This window comes from Hevea brasiliensis, chromosome 18, assembly GCF_030052815.1.
Source record: "Hevea brasiliensis isolate MT/VB/25A 57/8 chromosome 18, ASM3005281v1, whole genome shotgun sequence".
NCBI lineage: Eukaryota > Viridiplantae > Streptophyta > Magnoliopsida > Malpighiales > Euphorbiaceae > Hevea > Hevea brasiliensis.
Window position 1 is genome coordinate 714,155 of NC_079510.1, and position 26,102 is coordinate 740,256.

The following is a 26,102-nucleotide window of genomic DNA, read 5'->3' on the forward strand; positions in this document are numbered from 1 at the left end:
ACAAAGGAGATCACACCAATATCAGGTCCCCACGCCTTTTAATCACATTTCCGATCTCTCGACAAAGGAGATCACACTAATATCAAGTCTACATGCCATCCGATCTCATTTCCGATCTCTCATCAAAGGAAATCAAACTAATGTCAGGTCTCCGTGCCATCCAGTCTTATTTCCGATCTCTCCTTTATAAATATTGTGGAAAATCGTTTAACAAAGTTAAGGTTGCAGTCTGACCTAATGGTCTCCGATCTTAAGAATTCAAATCAAGTTTTCGAAGTTCTACACAGTGTTTGGCTCCGCCTGAGGCCGATCTCATGCTTACAATATTTTTTCGATCTCTTATACTTAGATTAATAATCGTTTTAAGTTAGATGTTTTAATATGTTCAAACAATGAAGCACTCATACCATTCAGATACTTTTCGATCTCATCAAGAAGTTGAGCAAAAGAGATTCCATTTCATTTCAAAATAAAAGTACAAGTCATTCGGCTGGAGGATCACCCCCCGCCTGTTCTACATCAACATTTCGCTCACCCTTTCTATCTCCCTCGGGCTCCTCCTCGCTCTCATCTTTGGCCTCTGGGGCGAGCTCGTTCATCCAAGAGAAATACTCTTCAGGATACCGTTTCTTCAGCTCAGCCATAAGGTCGTTATGAGCATTCACATAAGCCCCGGCCTCCTTCATAGTGCTCTCCTCTTCCTTAGCTCGAATCTCTTCATCCTTGGATCGGAGCTCTTCCTCCTTCGCCCGAAGGTCTTCAGCATGACGAGCGAGATCGGCAGACTAAGTAGCTTAAGAGTCTTCAAGTTCCTGTTCCACTTCAATGATCCTCTCCTCATAACGCTTCATTTGATCCTCTATTCTGGCAATGTACTCGTTGGCAGAGGAGAGTTGAGCTTGTGTAGTAGAGGCATCTTGGACCGCCTTAAGGATCTCTTTCTTCAAGCTGTGGGCTTTCTCTCAGAGAATATGCTGGTTTGCGATGGCCTCTAAGCCTAAGCTCATTGTCTCAGCCAAGATATCATTCATGCTCTCCTCTGCCAATCGGTTCTGGTCTTCTTGGAAGCAAATAGAAGCTCCCATAACTTTGGCCAAATCGGGATTTCCCCTAGTAGAGCGGTTCCTTTCCAATGATTGGATCAGAAGTTGTGCGCCCCAGGAAAGTATCCTGACAGCGGGACTAGATGACTCCCCTTCTATGTTGGAAGAGCTCGAAGGAGGAGGGGGAGATGGAAGCTCGATTTGTTGAGGAGCCGGGGGGATGACTTCTATCTCAGGGATCGGTTGCTCCTAAGGTCGGGGAGCAGAGCTCGTCACCTCTATTGATTCACGATGAGGGGTTTGAGCATCGGCAGTGGCGGCCCCCTTCATCGCCCTCACTTTTCTAGAAACCTCCCTCTTTCATTTGCGGCTCTCCCTGGAAACATCACTGCCCACCATACCTGCACAAAAAAGAAAGTCAGTGAGTTCGCTAACGTTCAGAGACCAGAGATATGGATAGTACCAGGGCCGAGGTCAGAGAGCTGAAGCTCGTATTCTTCGCCAGTGACCAGTCGCATCATCCAATGCTGCAGTTCGGCCATCACTGCGTCTAAGCAAGGGAATTTCTGAGTGGCCGCCTGAGACTTTAACTCTTTCACCACGGCATCTTCGTCCTTATTTAAGGTGATCTTTTTTGGGATCGGAGCGACCAGGTGTTGCCAACTCCGTGGGATGCCCTCAAAGCCGTTCCGAATCTTGCTCCTCAAAATAAAGAACCGGTTTTTCCAATTCTTCAATGAAGAAGGAAGATTGGTAAAAAGAGAACAATGGGGCTTAGCTTGGAAGAACCAGAACTCATCGTCCTTCCTTCGGGCGAGCCTATGCAGCTCAGCAAAGACTTTGGCTGTGGGTTCCAATCCCTTAGCTCGACAGAGGCCCTGGAAGGCTATTAGAGTCTGCCAGGAGTTCAGATGCACTTGGGCTATCGAGACATGGTGAAATTTTAGGACGGCTTTGTAAAATTCGTCCAAGGGAAAGCGGAGCCCGGCCTTCAGTTGCTCTTCATACACCATGATGAGATCGCCCTCATCAAAGAAATGGTCGGCCCGATGATCGCCATGGCATTTGATCAGTTCGAAGGAGTCGATCCGCGAATTATACTCCTGGCTTATAGATTGGAGATCGGCGTCCCTCAAGACTGAAGGCATCTCATCAATTGACAAGTTGTCTCTTCTCAAAGATGCCCCTTGCCTCGATCTAGCACCCGAACTAGTTACCGGGATGAGTGCCCTGCTGGCTTGACCACTCGATCTAATCACGTCACCCTCTTCCGAGGTCCACGAAATGTGGACAGAAGACAGACTCGCAGCTCTCTAACCCTCGATGCCACTCATTTTCAAAAGAAACCAAAAATTTTAACTAAGAAAAGATCAAAGACCTTATCGGAATGTGATTGGTGTCAGAAAAACTTGAAGAAACGAGAGGATTTTGGAATCTCTCGCAAAGTGCTGAAAATGACATAAGGGAGCAACTGACTGACCCTTCCCCTATTTATACCCGTCTGAGCATTCAATGCTCACAGTGTCCCAAGCGACACATCGGTTAGCAGAATCCGCCCGCTTTCTTGACACGTCGCAGGAAGATTCCAGAAACACCATAAATAAAATAAAAGGAGATCGGTTGGCTAAGATCGTCGGATTAAGGCAGATGTTCAGAGTTATAGATCGGTTAAGGGTGATTTAGTTAGAAACCAGATCGGATATGCATATAAGAGATCGAAAATTAATCAAGGCAATAATTAAATGATAACTGACAAATAAAATTTCATTTCATTTCCAAAAGGTCAGATTACATCATTTGCGCGATCTCAAGAGATCGGATTACATCATTAAGACCCTTTAAAGGTCAGATTACATCATTTGGGCGATCTCAAGAGATCGGATTACATCATTAAGAACCTTTAAAGGTCAGATTAGATCATTTGGGCGATCTCTAAAGATCGGCACTACATCCTACCTAGTAAGGGCCCATGTCAAAGCCTAGTCTTGTGGTTGAATCAAAAGATGTGTTTGATCAGAAAGCCAGCCATAGGCACTAGATAGATGTGCAGCTCAGATGGAATGACTATGACTCTCATGATGGTAAGCGGAGTCATCGTGGATGTCATCGACCAGAATCGAGTTGCAGTTGGGACGCGCAATGTGGTAAGGAGCCAAATGAACTTCAAAAGGCGGTCACCGAAATTTAAGGAGAAATTAGCAGTCCTCTCGCTCGAAATCAGTTCACCGATTATATCTGTAGACTGATTTGAGATCGGTATGATCGACATTTTCGATCTTGATCAGTAAATTAGTCCGGTTCTCTCACTGTCATTAGATATGGTTCTCATGATTCTCCAATCACCGGGATCCTAAATTTTCAGTCAGGGAGCAAAGAGAACAGTCAGAAAAAGATCAAAAGTGATTGCCATGGCCGGAATGTTGCTGGAGAAACTAGAATAGGAGAAGTGAAAAAAGGAAAAAGGAGAAATGTAATGTGAGAGAGATTCCCCGCTGAGACATATATATAGGGGGCCTAAGCATTTATTACTTGCGGAAACCGAAGCGGATGCATCGGTAACCGAAGAATTAAATGCTTTGACTGAGGCAGATCGGTTAGAAGGGAAGGTTCTAGAATGGGAGAGATCGGGAGAGGGGCCCGATATGAGAGATCGGAAAAGGGTCTTAACAGAGAGATCGGAAGGAGCAGAGATCAGAAAGCACGAAGAGGATAAAATGACTTCTGATAATCAGTGCCGAGTTAGTTAAAGCTTTGCAGGTGGATCAAATCTTTACCGCACGCCTCATCTGCAGAATCGCCCACATTGCTGACAGACGCCAAAACAGTTATGACAGTTCTGTACATCACAATCCCCACCGTTTATCATACTTACAAGGACGGACTCGAAACCTTTGGATCAACAATAGGCGATAGGTCCTGCGCCTTTTATTCTCAGCCTTCGGATCCATCTTGTAAGGCAATACCTTCAGTCATTGGATTAGGAGAAGAAAAGGACAAATATCCCGAATGAAATCTCAACCCTGCATCTTGATTCTCTTTAATTCCCAGACATCGGATTATGTCCTTTTAATCTAAACCCTTTGTTTCCCCTAATGAGATCCTAACCCTTCATTGGGAGCACCCGTTCCCTATAAATACCTGCATGCAATACTATAGAAGGGACGGACAAAGAAAAAAGGTGGTGATTATAGTGGAAAGGCTCTGAAACTTGATTCAGTCTTGCTACTTTGCTATTTTAAGCTTTTAAAAATAGAGAAACTTCAGAAACCAGTTTTCTTAAGTATCTACATTGAAGGAGTGTTGGACCCTGAAACTCTTCATTTTCAGTTTGTTCACAACTCTGCAATACCATTTCTCAGTTCAGTTTCGTCTTCATCATCTTAACATCAACATTTTATTCTCCAAGCTTAATCTCGTTCCAACCCGGTTACTGTCATTTCGGCTCAACTGCATTCTAACTTGGTACTTGTTATTTCAAAGTAAGCATTAGTCCCTAGACTATTAGCTCGCAGCTCTACAATATTTGTAGCTCCACAGTTAGTTCAATAGACTCAATCCCCCACAGGTAAGTGTCTAGACCGTTGCTTTATCAAATGGTCGCTTTTTATTTTCTTTGTTTTCATGCTCGTAATTTTCATTAAGTTCAGTTATGCTAAAGAGCCCCACGTAGATAGTTACTCTCTTGAGTTTACCTTTTATTCATCAGTTCATGTTATTTATTTGTTCTTAGCCTTTATTACCTTCAAATATAGGTGTTCTGGTTACGGGTAACGTATAGGTAGTTTAATAAAATGTTGGTAGCTGTATCCTAACACGAGAGTTTCTTTAAACAAATAAAAATAATAAAAGTTTGAATAATAAATCGGAGGAAAAAGTTATGAAGTTAAACTACTAAACGAGCCCAGGAGATAACCTAGTATAGTGGGGATCGAGATAAGATCGAATCCGAGACTAGTAAACCAAAGAGATCGGACTAAAGAGTCCTGATAAGGCGATCACATAAGAGATCGGCAAGGAGTTCGATGTCGTGTCTACCCTCTAGATAAGGCTTAGTGGGTTCAAAAATCTACACGCGGGTCTTTTGCGCCCTTGGTCACTAGATTCCTTAATTCATAAGATTGTATAATACGAAATTTTAATAAATAAGAGATCGGAGGAGAGTTCTTATATGAGATTCCTCACGCTAAACTCTAAATTAAATACTTAAAGAGATCGGAGGAGAGTTCTTATCCGATTCTCAACCAAAAATTTTAATAAATATATGGAGATCGGAGGAGAGTTCTTATCCGAGATCCCTCTTTAAAATCTTAAACCAAATACTTTAAGAGGTCAGGGGAGAGTTCTTACCCGATCCTCATTCAAATAAAACGCGGAGATTGGAGGAGAGTTCTTATCCAAGATCCTTTGCCAAATTTTAAACCAAAAGAGATCGGAGGAGAGTTCTTACCTGATTCTCGCTTAAATTAAAACAGGGAGATCGGAGGAGAGTTCTTATCCGAAATCTCCCAACCCTTAATAAATATATCTAGAGATCGGGAGAAATTCCTTGCCCGAGCTCTCTTAACAAAATTCAAACTAAATGACATGACCCTAAAACACAAGACAAATTCAGTCAAACACTTACTCACCAAAGGGCCATCTCACGAACTTGTGTTCTTAGGCAATCCAAAATAAGTGAAATATCGAACATTCCTTTATTTTGCACAAAGGATTAACATCATCATTATCCCAATCCCCTAATTACCCTTTTAATTCATGAAAGAGCATAAAATTAAATTTGTTTACCCTCATCGAGGGATGAGGCAGGGTGCCTGACACCTTCCTCGCCCGTATATGGAGCCCGAACCTGGAATCTCTGTTTTTGAAGTGGTTTCTTTTAATTTGATTTCATAAATGGTTTTCTTTAATTTCCCTCAAAATTAAAGTGGCGACTCCTCACTCTTTCCCACTTCGGTGAGTGTTCATCCAGGTGACCGCAAAATACCATGCCATAATGCACCATGTGCCATCTTTCTTTGGTACCAAAATGACGGGTACAGCACAAGAGCTCATACTTTCTCTCACGTAACCCTTAGCTAGCAATTCCTCAACTTGCCTTTGTAATTCTTTGGTTTTTTCAAGATTAGTTCTATAGGCTGGACGGTTGGGAATAACTGCTCCAGGTACAAAATCAATCTGGTGCTCAATCCCTCGAATAGGTGGTAGTCCAGCTGGCATCTCCTCAGGTAGCACATCCTCATATTCCTGCAAAAGGGAGACAACAACACTAGGCAAATTGGTGTCAAGGTCAGATGTGGATAAATAAGAGTCCTTAAACACAATTAATAACATTTGCTTGTTGGCAAATATGGCATTTCTCACATCTCTTTCTTTAGCATACAAGCTTAATTTTCTCTCCCCTCTTTCCGCACAACTCTCCTTTTGCGTCGAAGATTCACCTTTTTTCAAGCAATCTTGGAATGTTTTCTTTACTCTCTTTTCTTTCCTCACAACCACCCTTGTCTTGCTCACTCACAACATTTTCAGTCAATTTCTTTTCACTCCTTTTCTTCTCTGCTCTCTTTTCGGCCACTCTTGATTTTACCTCACCCATTGCTTGCTTAAGCCTTGTTTGGTCTTCATAAATCTGTTTTGATGTCATAGGTGCCAAAATGATTTTCCTTCCATTCATTTCAAAAGAATACCTATTTTTATACCCATCGTGGATCACCTTTCTATCAAATTGCCATGGTCGGCCAAGTAATAAATGGCCAGCTTGCATTGGAACCACATCACACATAACCTCATCTTGATACTTTCCTATTGCAAAGGAAATCAACACTTGTTTTGTTACTTTCACCTCACCACATTCATTCAACCACTGTAATTTATAGGGTCTAGGGTGTTTCAAAGTCCTCAACCCTAATCTCTGCACCAAAATAGTACTAGCAATATTGGCACAACTTCCCCCATTAATGATGACACTACAAGCTTTGTCTTGGATAAGACACCTTGTATGGAAAATTATTTCTCTTTGCAATTCATCACCAACATCCTCCTTTACTTGAGTATTTAATGCTCTCATAATCACTAGAGCACTTCCTTCAGTAGCATATTCTACCTCTGCATCCTCCTTCCCTAAAGATGTGGAATCACTCACAATTTCCTCCTCCGTTTCTATCTCACCATTTTCTCTCATGACCATGACTCTCTTGTTAGGGCATTGAGAAGCTATGTGTCCATTGCCCAAACACCTAAAACACTTCACATCTCTATTTCGGGTAGTAGTTGCAACCTCCTTTCCTGTACTTTCTACAAATTTCTTCTCCACCTTCTTTTCCTTTTCCTCATTTTTCTTATATTTGCTAACAGCCTTTTCCAGATCCTCCTTCTTCCAGTTAGACTTCCAAGATGAAGAAGTACCTGCATTTCCTCCAAATTTTGACTTGCTTTTAAGTTGCCTTTCTACCTTCAAAGCCATGTGGACCATATCCTCCAACTCAACATAGTGATGTAACTCAACAATATGAGCAATCTCCTTGTTTAGCCCATTCAAGAATCTAGCCATGGTGGCTTCTCTATCCTCCTCCACATTTGCTCTAATCATAGCAATTTCCATTTCTTTATGATAATCTTCAACACTTTTAGAACCTTGAGTCAATCTTTGTAACCTCTAATATAGCTCTCTATGGTAATGACTAGGAACAAATCTCTTCCTCATTATAGTTTTCATCTCACCCCAAGTTGCAATTGATTGCTCATAATTTCTCCTTTTACTAATCAACACCTGATCCCACCATACCAAAGCATAATCAGTAAATTCTACTGCTGGTAACTTTACTTTCTTCTCCTTTCAATAGTGATGACAATCAAACACAGCTTCTACCTTCCTTTCCCATTCTAGATACACATCCGGATTATTTTTTCCTTAGAAAGAAGGGATGCTCATTTTAATACTTTGATATTGTCATCTACCCTATTCCTCTCTCTTTCCTCTCTTCTTATCCTCCTATCCCCATTCCTCCTATCTTTAGCTCTTCTCTCATACCTACCCCTCCTAGGTTGTTCAACCTCAAAATCATAGTTATTAACCTCATCTTCATCAGATTCAACTACTGGAGGTACAAGATCCCTCCTATTTGGCCTTCTCTCATTTTGCCTATCTCTTTGCTCCAATCTTTCCAACCTATCTATGATTCCATTGCACACCACATTCATTCTTTCAAATTGTTGTCTGATAGCCTGCATATAGAATGGATTTTCACCTTCCCCCTCACTACCATCACCCCTTCTAGACATGTTTTCAGACCTACAAGAAAATGGTTAGTGTAAAGAAAATACCTCACTCACTCCCTTATATGTTTACACTCAATAGGGGACAATCCACTCGTGTTTAACTCAACAAGGCTTTTTCCCTTCTTATGAACTCACCACTCTGTGCCTTTTACCTCTCTTGGCTATGTCCACAAGTTCTTATCAAACTCAAGTAACTCAAACCAAGACAGTACTCACAAAAATTTAAGACACAATAAAATTCTTGCACGTGACGGATCAAAACGAGTAATCAAGAAAGCAATAATATGACTCAAGAAGTCAAGAAAAGAAAAGCTCAAGTATGGAAATGTAATGCAATAAGGAATCAAGAAAGAAGACACCAAAATAAAAGAGTAGTAAGCTAGAAAAAGAGACAACCTAAAGAAGAGATATCAAGCTTAAATATCTAAGTTTATCACCAACTTATCACAACGACCAGCAGTTCACACAATATACCAAGAATTGCTTCAATTTAGGATCACCAAGAAAACAAGTGTGTTTTGATCTGAAATTGAGTAGGAAAATGCAACCCAATACTGACTAATTGCTGTTAGAATTTTAGGCTTTTCTTGGCAGGTTTACTATGTAAACAAAATTTAATTGTGTCTGCCGCAAAATTTTGGTTCCCCACACAAACGGTTGAATTTTGAGCTGAGATTTAATTTAAGAATAGCTCAAATGTGGCACAAACAACTTGTACATTTTCAGGAATTTCTGGGCTGATTTGCTATGTGAACTTAATTTGATCGAGTCTGCCGCAAAATTTTGGTTTCCCACACAAACGGTTGAATTTTAAACTGAAATTTAATTTGGAAACTATTGAAATGTGGCATAAACACTCGGTAAATTTTCAAGAATTTCTGGGTATATTTGCTATGTGAACTTAATTTGATCGAGTCTGCTGCAAAATTTTGGTTCCCCATACAAACGGTTGAATTTTAAGCTGAAATTTAATTTGAGAACTACTGAACTGGGGTATAAACACCCTGTAAATTTTTATAAATTTTTGGGTCTATTTGCTATGTGAACTTAATTTGATTGGGTCTACCGCAAAATTTTGGTTCAGCAGGCAAACAATATCAAACAACCTCCAAAATTTACACCCAACGTCTTAAACACACCCAAATAATGCTGGTACAGTTTCAGGCCAAATAGGTAAGTCAAACTCAATGACCCAAATAAGCTCTCATGCTTGATATCAAAATGAAGGAAGCAAAATAGATAGTTAGAATAATGGCTTTGGCTTGATTAACCCAAAACCCTAAGACAAACTCAACAAAACAAATTTTTAAACAAATAAATCATACTAAACCCCAAGAGCCAATTTCAGTCAAGCATACAATGAACAAAATGTGAATAATAGAAATATAATAAGAAGCAAAACAAGGTTTAGCAAGAAAGAACCAGGTGCAAGATGAAGAAGAAGAAATAAATATGGAACTTGAGCCAAACAGCAAATATGAAAAAAGGTAACAAACACAAAGAATAAGAAGCAAATAGAGAATCTATCTTGTTTGGACGTCCCTTTGCTTTGATACCAAAACTAATGTGAACCCTCAAGTAATTGGTAACTTGAAAACCCACATTCAAGAATTAAAGGAACAATATGAAAAGCACCAAATCAAGATGTATGAATTTGATTCTTTGAACCAGCACAATCAGATTGCTGTGTAATTCAAAGAAAATATTAGAAATGAGATTCTTGACCTAATTCATATGAAGAATGAATAAAATAAGAATATTATGCACGTTAAACCTTGCAAGATAGAAATCTTAGCAAGTTAATGAGCTTCACAAGAACAAAGGCAATAGCCAATTTACTCACTAATGGAGCAGAAACATTCTTTCATTAATATTCAAAGTGTGTCCTCCACTCTCTCATTACACTTGTATTTATAGTCTCTTGGCTCCAAAGCTAAAGACAAAAATATCCCTACTTTAGTAACAGCTGCAAAGAGCTTTAAGTCCAAACAAAAATTAATCTATCAAAAGACTAAAAACTCCCAACAAAAAGCAAATTTAATATAGCAGCAAATAAGGGCATTTAAGTCCAAAAGAGAGATGGTTATAACAACAAGGAATATTCCTTCAAAAAGGTGCCAGCAAATGCATGTACATTGGTTGGATCTGGTGCATGCATGCCCACAGGTTATTCCATGTAACTTAATGCTCCACATGACACCTGGTCACTTCCAAGCTTAATTTTCACCAAATTTAATCGTTTATAATTTTCTTCATGCCATTTCAGCTTATAATCATTGCTCCTTAAGATTTCACAAATTAAATTCTGAAGTGATTTAGCTCTAGCTCTAGTAATTGGACCTTGGATGAAATCCTTTGGCGTGGATGTAGCACGATTCTCATCACACTTTATAGGGTGGTTAAATGCAATGTAGATGCAGTTATATTTTCCCATAATGCCAGGCTAGGTGTGGATATGAATTTGTTTTTAGAGATGAATCTAGCTTATTTCTTGCTGCTGGCACTGGTTGTTCTCGGCGATGTGTGTAAGATTTTTTACTGGTGATTAATATTACCATATAAGCCAAAATCAATTCCTTTAATGTGGCTTAATATTAATTGATATTTACTTTGATAAAAACAAATTCTAATTGTACATGGGTTATTTGATGGATGTACCCGATTAAATATTAAAGATATAAATAGACTAGTTCTCTCTCTACCTACAAGGTTACACACACTCTCTTTCACAAAGCCTATTATCTATAAGGTTATACGCACTCTCTTTCACAAAGTCTAAGATATTAAGGTTATTTCAAGAATGTCTTCCATTACTAAAGTTTTGTGTGTGGATCAAGAGGGAGAAATCGATTTATTAAATCAAAGGATCTCTCCCAATTATTGGTATGACTTAATTAAACTTTGTATCAAGTACATTTTCTAGATCTATGAGAATTTATTTGTTTAAGATATATTATTAAGGTAATTATTGAATCTTACATTTATAATTCACATTATGTTTTTAATTGTTATGATATATTAAGACTGTATTACATGTGGTATGAGTCTTAGGTTTTGAACAAATAAATTTCTCCATTAGATTTATAATCATGAACATGATGTTGATATTCTTGATATTAGATCTAAGTATTAAAGTATAGATTTTGAAAGTTTAAAGGTTTGTGATTTAATAGTTAATAAAAAAAAAAACAATGAGTTTGGCCAAATGAGATCTAGCCATGTTGAAGAATAGGATGAAAAATCATGTTAGTCTGGAAAATAGTTTTCCTAAAAGTAATAAAAAAAGTAAATAAATAAATTAGCATAATTGAATTGGGCATTACAATCAAAACACGTAACTATCAATGATATTTACATGCATATAAAAAATTATTAATAATCTATACTAATAAATGCCTATGAGGAAAAATAGATTAATTAATACTCACTACTCATTAGAACTTAAGGATTTTACCTAAAGGTAAATCTTACTATATGAATAGTGAGAATTATGAGAACAACAATATTTTATCAAATATATATTGAATGTCTAAAGACTTTGGCATAAGTTAATTATTGTCCAATCAAGTCTAAAGGCATTAAATTTAGGATAATATGTTATAGTATATACCCAAATGAGAAATGTATTATACTCTAATTGTTAAGTTGTCTGAATATATTTTTAGCGTATAAATATTGCAGTTGTTTCTGTTTATTTAAAAGCTTAATATGTAACTATTTTAATGGGTTGAACTTCTCTAAATGGTGTGAGCAAGTCAAGTTCCACTAAAGTGTCTTGGACCTTGACTTGGCATTATTGGAAGACAAACTCGCTGCTATTATGGATAAAAGTGGTGTGCGACATAAGCTATACCCTATGCAATGGGAATAGTTAAACATATTAAGTCTTATGTTTTTTGTGAATGACTATTGCCAATAACATTAGGACTATAATTCCACAAATTGAAAATGCAAAGAATACCTTAAGCTTATGAAAAATAGGTTACATTCTGAAGTTAAGTCACTCATTGGTACTTTAATGGCATATCTCATAACCATGAAGTATAATACATTGAAAAGTATGCAAGAGCACATTATTAAGATGAGTGATATTGCAGCAAAGATATAAACCTTAGGGATGACGGTTGATAATTCCTTCTTAGTATAGTTCATTATGAACTTACTACCTCTAAATATAGGTCATTTCAAATTAATTACAATATTATTAAGGATAAGTGGAATGTTAATAAATTGGTAGTAAGCTAGTTCAAGAGGAAATAAGACTGAAGAATTAAGGGACTCATTCCATCAACATTAAGGGTTAAGCAGCTGGTAAAAGACTTAAAGCAAAAGCTAACAAGTTTAAGAAGGAAAATAAAGGATCTTCAAATGTTACTCAAGCTAAGAAAAGGAACAAATGGCAAATAAGTGTTACTTCTATAAGAAAGCAAGACACCATTAGAAAGATTGCCTGAAACATAAAATCTTGGTTCAAAAAGAAAGTTCTTATACTTATGTATGTTTCAAATCAAACATAATTTAAGTTCCTAATAATACTTGGTGGCTTAATTTTGGTGTTAATACTTATGTATCTAATATGATGAAAGGATTCCTTACGATCCAAACCGCAAATCCAATTAAGGCTTCCTTGTTATAGGGAATTGTATGAAGGCTCCAATTGAAAGCATAGGGACTTATTATTTGATCTTAGATAGTGGCTATCACCTAGATCTATTACAGACCCTCTATGTGCCTTCAATTTCTAGGAATGTCATTTTTGTTTCAAAATTTTATGAATCTGAGTTTAACATTAAGTTTGGACATAGATGTTTTTAGTCTATTTAATAACAATAATAATTCTATTATTGTTTTTAGAATTCTTATTAATGGTTTATATAGATCGAAACTTGACGATAATTTTGCTGAATCCTTACCTGTCACTTATAGCAATATTGGAATTAAGTATAGTAGACTGAATGAGAATTCTGCTTTCTTGTGGCATAAGCGTTTAGGTCACATATCCAAAGAAATATTGGAGAGGTCGGTAAAGAATGAGATTCAACCAAGTATAGGTTTTACTAATCTTGATATGTGTGTGGATTGAATAAAGGGAAAACAAATCAAATACAATAAGAAATGCGCCACAATAAGCAGTATACTTCTTGAAATAATACACACCGACATATGTAAGCCTTTTGATGTTCCATCTTTTAGTGGAGAAAAGTATTTTACCACCTTTATTGATGATTCTTCACATTATGTGCATATTTATTTGCTTAATGAAAAATCTCAATAGAGATGCACTTGAAGTGTAAGGCAATTAGATAGAAAGGTAAAAATAGTAAGCTTAGAGAGGTGGTGAATACTATGGAAAACAATATGAATTGGAAAAATATGTCCTTATCCATTTACAAAGTTCTTAGAAAGTCACGGCATATGTGTCCATTATAATATGCCAAGCACTCCTCAATAAAATGCGGTGGCGAAAAGGCAAAGTCAAACTTTAATGATATGATTAGGATTATGATGAGTAACTCTTCTTTACCTATATCTTTGTGGATGTATGCATTTAAAACCACTGTATACTTACTAAGTAGGATTCCTAGTAAACACCTTATGAATTGTGAACCGGAAGGAAACCTGGTTTAAAGCTCCTGCATGTTTGGGTTGCCTAGCAGAAGTAAGAATTTATAATCCACATGAAAAGAAATTAGATTCTCGAATAATAAGTGGAATTTTATCAGTTATTCAGGAGAAATCTAAAGGGCATAGGTTTTATGTTCCAAACTATAGTATGAGCTTATGAAATCTGGTAATGCTAGATTCCTTGAAAATGGTGGAGTTAGTGGGAGTGTTGAGAGGTAGGATACAGTTATACAGGAAATAAAATTTTATTTTCCTATACTATTAATTTTCCTATATCCACCCCCTACTCTATATGTTATTCCAGTAGTTATTGAAGGTCCTAAAAATGTTGCATATTATAATGATGAAACACACCCTAAAGAAGTTAACCTATAAAGAGCTGATGAAGGTGAACCACAAGAAATGTTATTAAGATGATCTTAAAGAGAAAAAAGATCGACAATTAATGATTATTATATGGTTTACCTATAAGAGTTAGATTTTGACATTGGAATCAATAAAGATCCAACTTCATTTTCACAAGCCATAGAAAAATAGAGTTTAATGGTTATATGCCATAAAAGATGAGTTAAAATCCATGAAACAAAATAAAGTATGAGATTTTGTTGAATTGCCTAATGTATTTAAACGAGTTAGGTGTAAATGAGTCTTTAAGCCCAAACGTGACTCGAATGGCAATATTGAATGATATAAAGTAAGACTACCAAGGGTTATACTCAAAAGTACTCAAAAGTATGATGTGACTATAAAGAGACTTTCTCACTAGTTTTAAAGAAGTACTCATTAAATATTATTATTGCATTAGTGGCTCATTATGATTTAGAGTTATACCAAATGGATGTAAAAATAGCCTTTCCAAGTGGAAAACTTGAAGAAGAAGCTTATACAAACTAACCTAAGGTTTCTCAGTTGAAGAAAAAAATCATATGATGTGTAAACTTAAAAAATTAATATGTAGACTTAAGCAAGCTTCTCGACAATAGATATTAAGTTCAGTGACATCAAAAGATCATTGGGAGTAAGTTCATTTTCTTAATTATGTATGTTGATGATATCTTATTTGCTGTAAATGATTTAGACATATTATGTGAGATCAAAGATTTTCTCTCATAGAATTTTGAAATAAAAGATATAGAAAAGGCATCATTTGTAATTGGAATATAATTTTTTCATGATATATCACAAAGACTATTGGGGTTATCTCATAAAGCCTCTATTGGTAGAATCTTATAAAGATTTAATATGCATAAATATTTAGTAGGATACATTCTCATACATAAAGGTAATAAATTTATTCTCAATCAATGTTCAAAGAATGATGTGGAATGCAAACAAGTTAAATCAATTCCTTATGCTTTAATTGCGGTCAGTTTTATGTATGCTCAAATCTGTACAATTTCTTATCTTAGAATTGATTACTTGAAAGTTACAAAGAAAGTTTTATGGTGCCGGTAATGAACAAAGATTATATGCTCACTTATAGGAGATATAATCATTTAGAAGTAGTTGTATACTCAGATTCAGATTTTGCTAGATGTATTGACAGTAAAAGTATTTTAGCTACCTGTTCCTATTAGCTGAAGAAACATTATCATAGAAAAGTGCCAAAAAATAGTATGTCATTGTTTCATCCATTATGGAAGCAGAATTTGTAGCATATTTTAAAGCGACAATTCATGCATTATGGATGCAGAATTTTATTAAAGGACTTAAGGTAATAGATACCACTAACAAGCCGCTGAAAATTTATTATGACAATTCCACATTAATATTTTTTTCTAAGAATGAGAAATATTCCAAAGATGCCAAAACTTATGGAATTAAAATATTATTGTTAAAGAGGAAGTTCATAAACAAAGAGTGTTTATTGAGCACATAAGTACTGATCTCATTATGGACCTAAGACATTTAAAGCAAATGTTCTTATAATGGATTTTGGTTGTATTAACAAATAATATATTAGCATTGATACTCTGAGTTCATTGATGTTTTCTAACATATATTAAAGTACTTCGTATTTCTCATGATTGTATATACATAATACTTTGATTGAATGATGACAGGAAAAGTCTTTTAATACATTATTGTGGACCGCGATATGATATACATATATATTGTGTAAATCGACTATGGTAAGTGGCTAGTGTTTTGGTATATGGAAGGGGGTATATGATTAAATAATATACAACTGTCATAACCTATACTTACTAACTTACTATAACAAGGTAATTACGAAGTGCATTATGAAAATGATTTATTTATTTTATGTGTGCCTAATGTTGATACTATTAAAGTTTATATCATTTGATTATCATGCCAAGTGGGAGAATGTAAGATTTTTTGCTAGTAATTAATATTACCATAGGCCAAAATCAATTCTTTTAATATGACCTAATATTAATTGATATTTACTTTAGTAAAAACAAATCTTAATCATATATGGGTTACTTGATAAATGTACAAAATTAAATATTAAAGATATACATAGACCTATAAGGTTACACATTCTCTTTCATAAAATCTGAAATATTCAGGTTATCTCAATAAATGTCTTCTACCACTAAAGGTTTGTGTGAAAATCAGGAAGGATCAAGAGAGAGAAATCAGTTTATTGAATCAAATGGTTATATCATGTATGCTTTTTAGATCTGTAAGAATTTATTTATTCAATATTTATTATTAAAATAATAATTAAATCTTATATTTATGATTCATACTATATTTATAATTGTTATACGATATTATGGCTCATTAAGAATGTATTACAATGTGTACTCCTCAAGTTGCTGAAGGAGAGGCTTTGCGTCAAGCGCTATTATGGCTGTGTAAGCAACAGTATCTCAAAGTTATTGTGGAATTGGATTCGTAATAAGTTTTTTATGCTATGCACAAAATTTGGATTTTAACAGAATGGGCAAACATCCTACAAGACTGCAAACATATTCTTACGCTGGAAAGGGTATTTTTCCCTCAACTGGGTGCTGAGACAAGCAAACAAGGTTGCACATCAATTTTCTAGGCTCTCTTGTAATTATGCTAGTCAGATGGTTTGGGTCGAGCCTCATGGCTCCATTGTTGATCTTCTTTGTGCAAACTCAGTTTCTTTATAATGAATTTCATTTGTTTTAAAAAAAAAATTATGAAATATATTAAACTTTAGTGGCATAAATGAAATAATATAATTAACTCAACCACAACCAAAATTAGTGCACATAAAATAACTAAATAAAGCACAAATATATATATATATATATATATATATATATATATATATATATATATATATATATATATCAATTCCAATTAAATTCCACAAACTGTCATTCAATTAATATCAATAAAGACGATTTGTATTGTTAGAGCCATTTTACATAATGAGCTCTATTATGAATTTCTTTTGATTTTTAATGAGTAATATATAGATGGAAAAATAAATAAATAAATAATCACTTATTAAAAAGAGAGAGAGAGAGAGAGAGAGAGAGAGAGAGAGAGAGAGAGAGAGAGAGAGAGAGAATAATCATTTTCCATGGCCCCAAAAATCCATCTCTCCGCGCAAAGAGAGGTGATTATTTGGATTTACTGATGATGCATTATTAGGATCCTCAAACCTCACTCCTTTAGAAGAACCATCATTTCCAAGGTGAGGAGTAACAATGCCATCAAGCATACTCCATTCATTCAACCGTTGATGATCATCATCTCTTCCTAAACCCATTTGTTGATGATCATTTGCTGGTTCACAAGTGCCCACCTCTAACCCCGCCTCGGAACTTTGAGGATACCTAAAGCTCTCGCTGCCACTCTCACAATCTCTAGCGTTTGAAATGAATTGCTTAGCCATTACCGGGGAACCTGAACCAGGAGCCGATGAGTAGTTATGGGTTGGCATTAAGTTTTGGGATTGGAGAGGAGAATAATGAGGTGTTATTGCAGCCATGTGTGGGTACTGATAATGAAGGCCGAGCTCTGTTTTGTTTAGTTCAAAAGCTTGCTGATGATGATGAGTAGTAGGGCTTTGAAACACTAGAAATTGGCTGTCCTTGTTGTGCATAAAACTTCGAGGCTGAATGGTGCTTGAAGAGGTGTTGAGTTGTTGATGATCAGAAGAGATGATGCAGCCGGTTCCTCCTTCGTTGCCAACCTTGAATAGATTCTTCTTCTTGAAAACTTTGCACACAACCCATCCATCCTCCTATAAAATCACATTATTTTTTTTTTTTTATATTAGCTGCTAATTTAATTAAGATTATTTTACCAACTAGCTATATATAGAGAAAGAGTTCAAACCCTAATCAAAATCTAACAAAAAATTAAGATAATTTTGGCTAGCTAGCACATGTGATTAAGAAATAAAAACAACGAATTTCCATTTAGTAGTACGTGAAATCATCTGCAAATATGTAATATTTCGAGTATTCAAATATATACGAGTTAAATCCAAATGAAGTAAAAAGAGAGAGACTGACAATGGATGACTTTCCTTGAATATCAACACCATCTTCAAGCCTGTACTCATGCATGATCCAGTCAGTCTTCTGGCCATGGGGAGCTCTACCTCTATAGAAAACAAGAGTTTTCCTCATACCAATACTCCTGTAGCTGTTCCTGATGCACTTATCCCTTCCTGTTGCCTTCCAAAACCCTGCATTTGTTGCTCTATTCGTCCTTGATCCGGTTGGGTACTTTCTGTCCTTGTGACTGAAAAAATACCACTCATTTTGGGGAGTCGATCCTATTCTACATCTCTCTACATCACAAATTAATATAAAATTACTCATATTTCATTCCTCAACTCATCAATATATTACTTTTTTTTTTATAAGCCATCAATATATTACTTTATCATAAGAAGCTTATAATAAATGCCATTATTTTTCCTTTTAATTTTTTTTCAAACGTGAAAAGTGACAATCAATTTGATTTCGAGATGTAATTGATAATATGAGTAAAAAAGGAACCACTAACAGAAAAGAACCAAATAAACAATACAGGACCTAGAAAAGCAACACCACAAACTATATTATTTGTACTTAAATTTATTTTTAGAGACAAATTAAATTTATTTTAATTGTTTAAACTAAAATTTCTAAATTTATTTTAAAAATTAAATAAATTTATTTTTAATAATATTTTCTAAAAATAAATTATCTTGTTATTACATATTAATTTTTTTCATATCATTAATCATTAATATAAATGCATTTATTTGTCTTTAATAATTTAATATTTATTTACTATTACAATTTAAATTAAATTTATTTAAATTATTAAAAAATAATAAATATTTTTTAAACTAAATAAATATAATTTTAAAAAATAAACTATAACTAGCAAGCCCCATATTTGGACTCCACTATTTGCTTGAAATATCAAAGGACTAGAATTGCCTTTTATAGGAAAACTATCACCTCCAAGTTCCTAAAAAAATGATGTTATATATCGCTTTCTTTTTTTATAAATGATTATTTTCTTAATTTATAATTTAAAATTTAAATTTTCAATTCATCACATAAATATTTTACTATATTAAAGAATTAATAACATATTATATTATATAATCAAATTTTATTATATTCATTGTAGTACTTATATAGTTAATACAAATTTAATTAAAAATAATAATTAAAAAATAAATATATTAATATATGTATAATTAATAAATTCAAATCATCAAAATATTTTTAGCTTAATGGTAAAAGTATTTTAATCACAATTTTGATTTTTTTTCTTAAAAAGTTCATAATACTTGTTAGGTGAATAATTAATAACTATATGCTGCTTAAAAACTTTAATTATATAGATTAAAAATATATATAATTTCTTTATTTTAATATATACAAATATAATATAATATAATATCAGTATATATTTACATGTTTAATTTTTAAAAATCACTTTTTTATTTAACTATATATAATCTATACATAACATACCTTTTTACAATTTATTCATATATATATATATATATATATATATATATATATATATATATATATATATATATATATATATAATAAAAAATTTAAAACTTCTTATATAAATAAAGTTAATTTTAATAAATTAGAAACAAATAATATTACATTTAGAAACTAAGATATTACCTAAAAAATATTAATTATTAGAAATAAACAATATAATATTTAGATACTAATAAAATTTTGTCTTAAATAATAATTATTAGTAATAAATATTTTTTTTGTCTCAAGGTGTGTGTCTCTAAAAGACAATATTGTAGTAGTGAATTGAAAGAATTTCAATCAGAAAATTCAGAAACATGAGAGGATGAATGTTTCACACAAACTCCAAAACCAAACAACTCATAGATAACAAACATAGACGAGTACTCAGAGGGAAGAGAAATAAGAAAGAAGGATATATATATGTGTGTGTGTGTATGTACATGTACCCTGTAACTCCCAAGGCTCCATCCTATTGAGGTCGACCTCTTTGATGACCTCCATGTCAAATTTTTGAAATGAAACCTTCTTCTTCAAGTAGTAATGAAGCAGCTCTTCATCAGTGGGGTGGAAGCGGAACCCCGGAGGCACACCAACTGTAGATGAACCCATTGCCATGAAAGATTCTATACAACTATAGCTCCTTTTTAATTTGATGTAATTGGCATTTGAAGATGGCGCAGCAGAGGACCTTGAATATATATATGAATACAAGTCAAATAAGCAATTAAACAATCCCGAGACAAAAGTAATAAAAGAATAAGATATAAGAGAATATTTGATTGTTTCCAAAGCAAGGATTGCAAGAACAGCTACTGAGGGTTCTTGGGATTTTCGCCTTTGAAATATTTATATGCATTCATAGTAACAACAGTTGAGACGCAGACGCCATGGCTTCGGCTCTTCACATGTGGGGTTATGACTTTAAGAGGATTCAGATTAATCTGTTAAATGCTTGATTGATTTCTACGTTTTGGGCTTGCACATGTACTGGGATATGACCTTATTAGAGGTTTCTGAATCATTTGCTTGATTCATTTGCACGCTTTCTTTCTGCTTATCATATCTTTAATCTAGGGATATATCTCACTGTGTCGTGTATCTTTTTCAAAGGATCCATCCTTAATTAATTATTAACGCAACTTTCTGCTTTTCCTTTACTGCAGTGTTTGTAACTACAAAAAGTACCCTTAGGTGCACAAAAATTGACCAAATTATTCAAAGGCTCGGTTTAATACAAGTTAGACTTATTTGATTTGGCTCAATTCGTTCCGTTCATTTTTTTAAATGAATTAGACTTAAACTTTTTAATTTTTGATTTATTTTTTAAATGAATTAAACTCGAGCCCAAAAAAATATAAAAAAATAGAATTGAGCTCTTCAAAATTTGACTCGATTTGATTCGTTTATATCATATACAAGTTTTATCAATATTTTATTTACATTCATTTTTTAAATTATTAATTTGAATTAATCTATATAATTCAACATGTTTATAAAATACAACATTATTATAGAGTGATCATAAAATTTATTAGGGTAATTAATTAAGTCTAATGGGTTAGATTAATTAATATAGTTTGGATTTAAGCAGTGGGCAAAATCTATCATTTTTTTCATTAGGATATTTTACCTTAGTCATTTATCATGTTTTCAAACCTAACCCATCCTGCCGGTTCAATCAATACATTTAATTAAGTCTATGGCCTTTGGATTACCTCTAAAAATCAATAATTTCAATAATTTCAAAATCCAGTCCACTCAATCGCAGGTCACATGGATAAACCTTTTTTTTTTTTTTCAATTTTTACACAAAACAACATCATTTTATATAAGTATCAGTTATTGATTAAATGACACACGGCAATCATCTATCGGATAAAAAAATATAATTAAAATATCATATATTATGTTCTTTTGACATCCTCAATACAATGGCAATGTCCGTTTCTCCAAAAATGTAATTTGAAACCTCTATTATGTTTATGTGTGGCGCAAGTATATTATTGGCATATGGTAAATAATGGGAACGACTGTCTACTATAATTTAAATAATATTAATTGGAGTTTAAGGATAAATCAAAAAAATTGATTAAATCTTAAAAGGACATATTTATGATATCTAGTAAAATTAATTAATAAAGTATTATATTTATTAATTTAACATATTAATATTAAATTATAAAAATTATTACTTACATAATATAAATTTAATATGTATTGAACAGTATATAGTTCATATTAATTTAACATATCAATATTAGAAAATGTTAATACATATGCTATTAATGTATAAAAGATTATTATAATTATATAATATAAATTTAATATTTATTAAATAGTGTTTAGGAAGAATAATATATCAATTTGCTCGGATTGAACCTTAAACTTTTAATTATTTATTTTTATACATTTTTAAATCAGAACGAATGCAAAAACCTTACTGTCTATCATAAAACGTCAATTTTAGAAGTAATTTATTGTTGTTAATTTTTAGCAAAATATCATATAATTTATTTTTTCCAATTATTGTAATGGAAAATCTAGAATATGACGGGCATAGTTAGCGCATATATATTGGAGACGTATGTAATTGCATTGCACACGTGAGTAAATCAGTTTTCACGTTCATTTATTTGGTTGACTAGCTTTTGAAGTGTGTGTTACACGTACTAAATTCCTGAAAATGAGCGTAATATTATCTAATTAATCAAATTGATTAAAATTTAAAATAAAAAATAATGTTTATTCATTTGTCTCTTTTTTTTCCTTCTCCATCACAAATCAACAGTGAATTGATAAGAATCAAATCAGTATGTTTTGGGTCACGCACATTACCAATTTACTAAAAACATTAATAAAATTCAATGAGATTATTTGTTAGTGGGAAGCTATAATTAAATAGGAGTTGAGTACATTTGTCAATTGCACAATCCAATGCTTAGAACGACAGAAATTGTTGTCTAAAACTCATGGTTTTATTGCTTCTTGTACACTGCTGCTACTTCAAAATATCGCTGATAGCAAGAGGAGTGGTTATGGCTGTAGAGATGAGAGTGGTTGTGACTGTGGCAATAGAAAGGAAGACTTGTGGGGTTTGCAAATTTGAAAAGGAAGGTGGCTTATAGAAAAGACTAATTCTAAGGAGAAAGGAGAGTTGAGTTGTAAGATCAAATGATCAAGGAGGGGTTGGGTCAAGGATAAAGAGAAAAATTAAATTTTTTTTTTTCATTCATATAATAAAAAAGTTTATATGAGTATAAAAAAGTTTTGATTTTAATTAATTTAAAACTTTATGATAATATGAATCATTTTATAAATATAAATTCAACAATTTTGTATGAGCAAAAAATTTTATTAGAAATTCAAATTTCAATGCATCCAATCCCACGTAAGTATGAACCTCAAACCAAGCACTGGCAAACCAAACCCACAGAAGCAAGTTCAATGGAAAGCAAAACAAGAACCAAATAAAGAAATCTCTAATACAAAGACCAATAAAAGGAATAATTCCTTCTCATTATAGCCATACAGTCTGCTACAAAATTACATTACCTAGAACAATGTTTTCCTATCCTCCACTGTAACATCCTCACTGTAGCAATTCCGTACATTCTGCTGTTTAGATGATCGGTGTCAGTCCGGACAGTTAGAACGTCTGAAAAAATATTTAAACTAAAGCGAGGAGTCATAATTAACTCAAATATTAACAAGATAAATGTAGGAAAAATTCTAGAAATAAAATACAACCAAATTAAATGAGCCGGTGCCGTAGCAATGGGTAACCCAGTGGGAAGTTGCGGTCCTCGCAGCTAGGAGCCCTAAACCCGAGAGAAAATTCATGAAATAATTTTTGAGACTCTAGAGAAGAGTCATTGAGGTTTCTATGCCATTAGAATGCCAAGAAAAGGCTTAGAAAAATTTTTCGATAGGTACAGACGATTTTGGCTCAATAAGCCAAACGGAAGGCATTTTGGTCATTTCGTTTTCAGAGATGATTTTTTGCCAACTTGTCCAGTTAACTAAATAATTATTATAATATAAAATGTGAATAAATATTATTAAAAATTGAATTGAAAATGAGTGAAATAAAGAAAATTTGAAATTTTGACATCATTATGATGTCATTAAGATACTTCCACCCAATCACATTTGACACATGGCTATAACTCACTTAAAATGAGTTAAATGGGTAGAAATGAAAGAAAAAAATCAGATTGTTTTCTCCTTTTTTCAACCAGCCGATTCCCACTCCCTCTCTTACACCATTGAAGCTTTACCAAGCTTCCAAACCACCTCAAAACCATAACTTTCCTTCATGAAAATTTGTCCCTACCACTAAAGCTAGACTTGGGCAGCCATTAGAAGAGGAGAAAATGAAGGAAAGTGAAGGGTTGAAATTCATCTAAGAGGTTAGTGCTAATTTTCTTGTTTCCACTCTTTTCTAAGCAAGAATTTAAGTTGAGTTAAGTTAAAAATTTGATGAAAAATGAATTAAAGATACATGAACTTGCCCCATGAAATTTTGGCAGCCCTAGGGTACCTAGAGTTTCATCAATTTGATTGCATAATAGTTATGTATGGCTGCCATTGAATATAATTTTGGTGTTTTAATTTATGGGTTGTATGTATATAGAGAATTGAAATTGTTGGAGTTAGGGTTTGAGCACCAAAATTTGGATTTTGTTTATGTATTTTGTATATTATGTAAATTATGAACTTGTATAATTAGTTTATAAATCATATAAATTTATGTAATTTGAAAATTTTTACATATGAATTGAGTATGAATGAAAATGTATGGAAATGATTATGAAATTGAAATATATGGATGAGATTTGAAATATGAGAAAATTATGAGAATGATTGATGGGATAATTATGATTAGTATGGATAAGATTTTATTATGAAAATATTGTTAAATTTCAAGTAGGTGAATAGTAAAATACGCCAAATGGTAATAGTAACAGGAGAAACTCCGCTGGTTTCTCCTTAGAAAAATAATTGATATTAAAATATAACGAGAACAAATTTTTAAAAGAATAAAGTAAGATAAGATAGGGTGCTCCGGCATCGAGTGTGACATGTCTTGCTCGGCTACACTGTAGTTGGGTGAGGGGTGTCACATTTATTGATATCAGAGCACGGTTTAGGCATTCCTAGGTATCGATAGATGGAAAGGAATAGTGTGCATAACATGCATTGCATTCATATGAATCGAGGTGACACTAATGCAGATCTGTTTTCTCTGGTAAGGTGAAGAAATAAGGAAGTAGGAGCTCCTCGACTATTTACACTGTGTAAATTTCGAGGACGAAATTTTTGTTAGAGGGGAAGAGTTGTAACATCCTCACTGTAGCAATTCCGTACATTCTGCTGTTCAAGTGACCGGTGTATGTAAATTATGAACTTGTGTAATTAGTTTATAAATCATGTAAATTTATGTTATTTGAAAATTTTTACATATAAATTGAGTATGAATAGAAATGTATGGAAGTGATTATGAAATTGAAATATATGGATGAGATTTAAAATATGAGAAAATTATGAGAATGATTGATGAGATAATTATGATTAGTATGGATAAGATTTTATTGTGAAAATATTATTGAATTTCAAGCAGGTGAATAGTAAAATATGCCAAATGGTAATAGTAACAGGAGAAACTCCGCTGGTTTCTTCTTAGAAAAATAATTAATATTAAAATATAACGAGAATAAATTTTTAAAAGAATAAAGTAAGATAAGATAAGGTGCTCCAGCACCAAGTGTGACATGTCTTGTTTGGCTACACTGTAGTCGGGTGAGGGGTGTCACATCCACCCTTCCAAGAAGCTCCAAGGTTAACCAACGAACCAAACTGCATTCCCAAAGAGCTAGGCTAGAAATAGCCTAATAAACAACAGTGGCTTGTGCTTTTAGGCTAACAACAAATTCCTTAGCACCTATTTAACTTCTGGAAATAACTTTGTAGCAATTATTTAACAGCTCAAGCAAGACCAACACTCCATCAAAACGAGCGTGAAACAGAGGAGGCTAAAGAACACATACCTCCTTGGAAAATTTGCAACACTAATAGAATTAAGATGAGAATAAACTCTAAAAACAACCAAAACTATAGGAGAACTAAAATCAAATGTAGAAATTCATATGCCAAGGCCTAGCTACCCAAAATAAATACACAAAACCTCATGTTAGAG

General features: G+C 33.6%; 1 protein-coding gene across 1 annotated transcript; it reads right to left on the reverse strand.

Moving 5' to 3' along the window:
* Positions 1–17,305: 17,305 nt before the first annotated feature.
* Positions 17,306–20,571, reverse strand: LOC110651993 (protein BEARSKIN2-like). Its single transcript, XM_021807482.2, has 3 exons — positions 20,353–20,571; positions 18,413–18,693; positions 17,306–18,138 (listed from the first exon to the last, which is right to left on the reverse strand). Exons 1-3 carry the CDS (start codon positions 20,519–20,521, stop codon positions 17,464–17,466), a joined length of 1,125 nt encoding a protein of 374 aa, XP_021663174.2. The 5' UTR covers positions 20,522–20,571; the 3' UTR covers positions 17,306–17,463.
* Between the last annotated feature and the right edge of the window lie 5,531 nt (positions 20,572–26,102).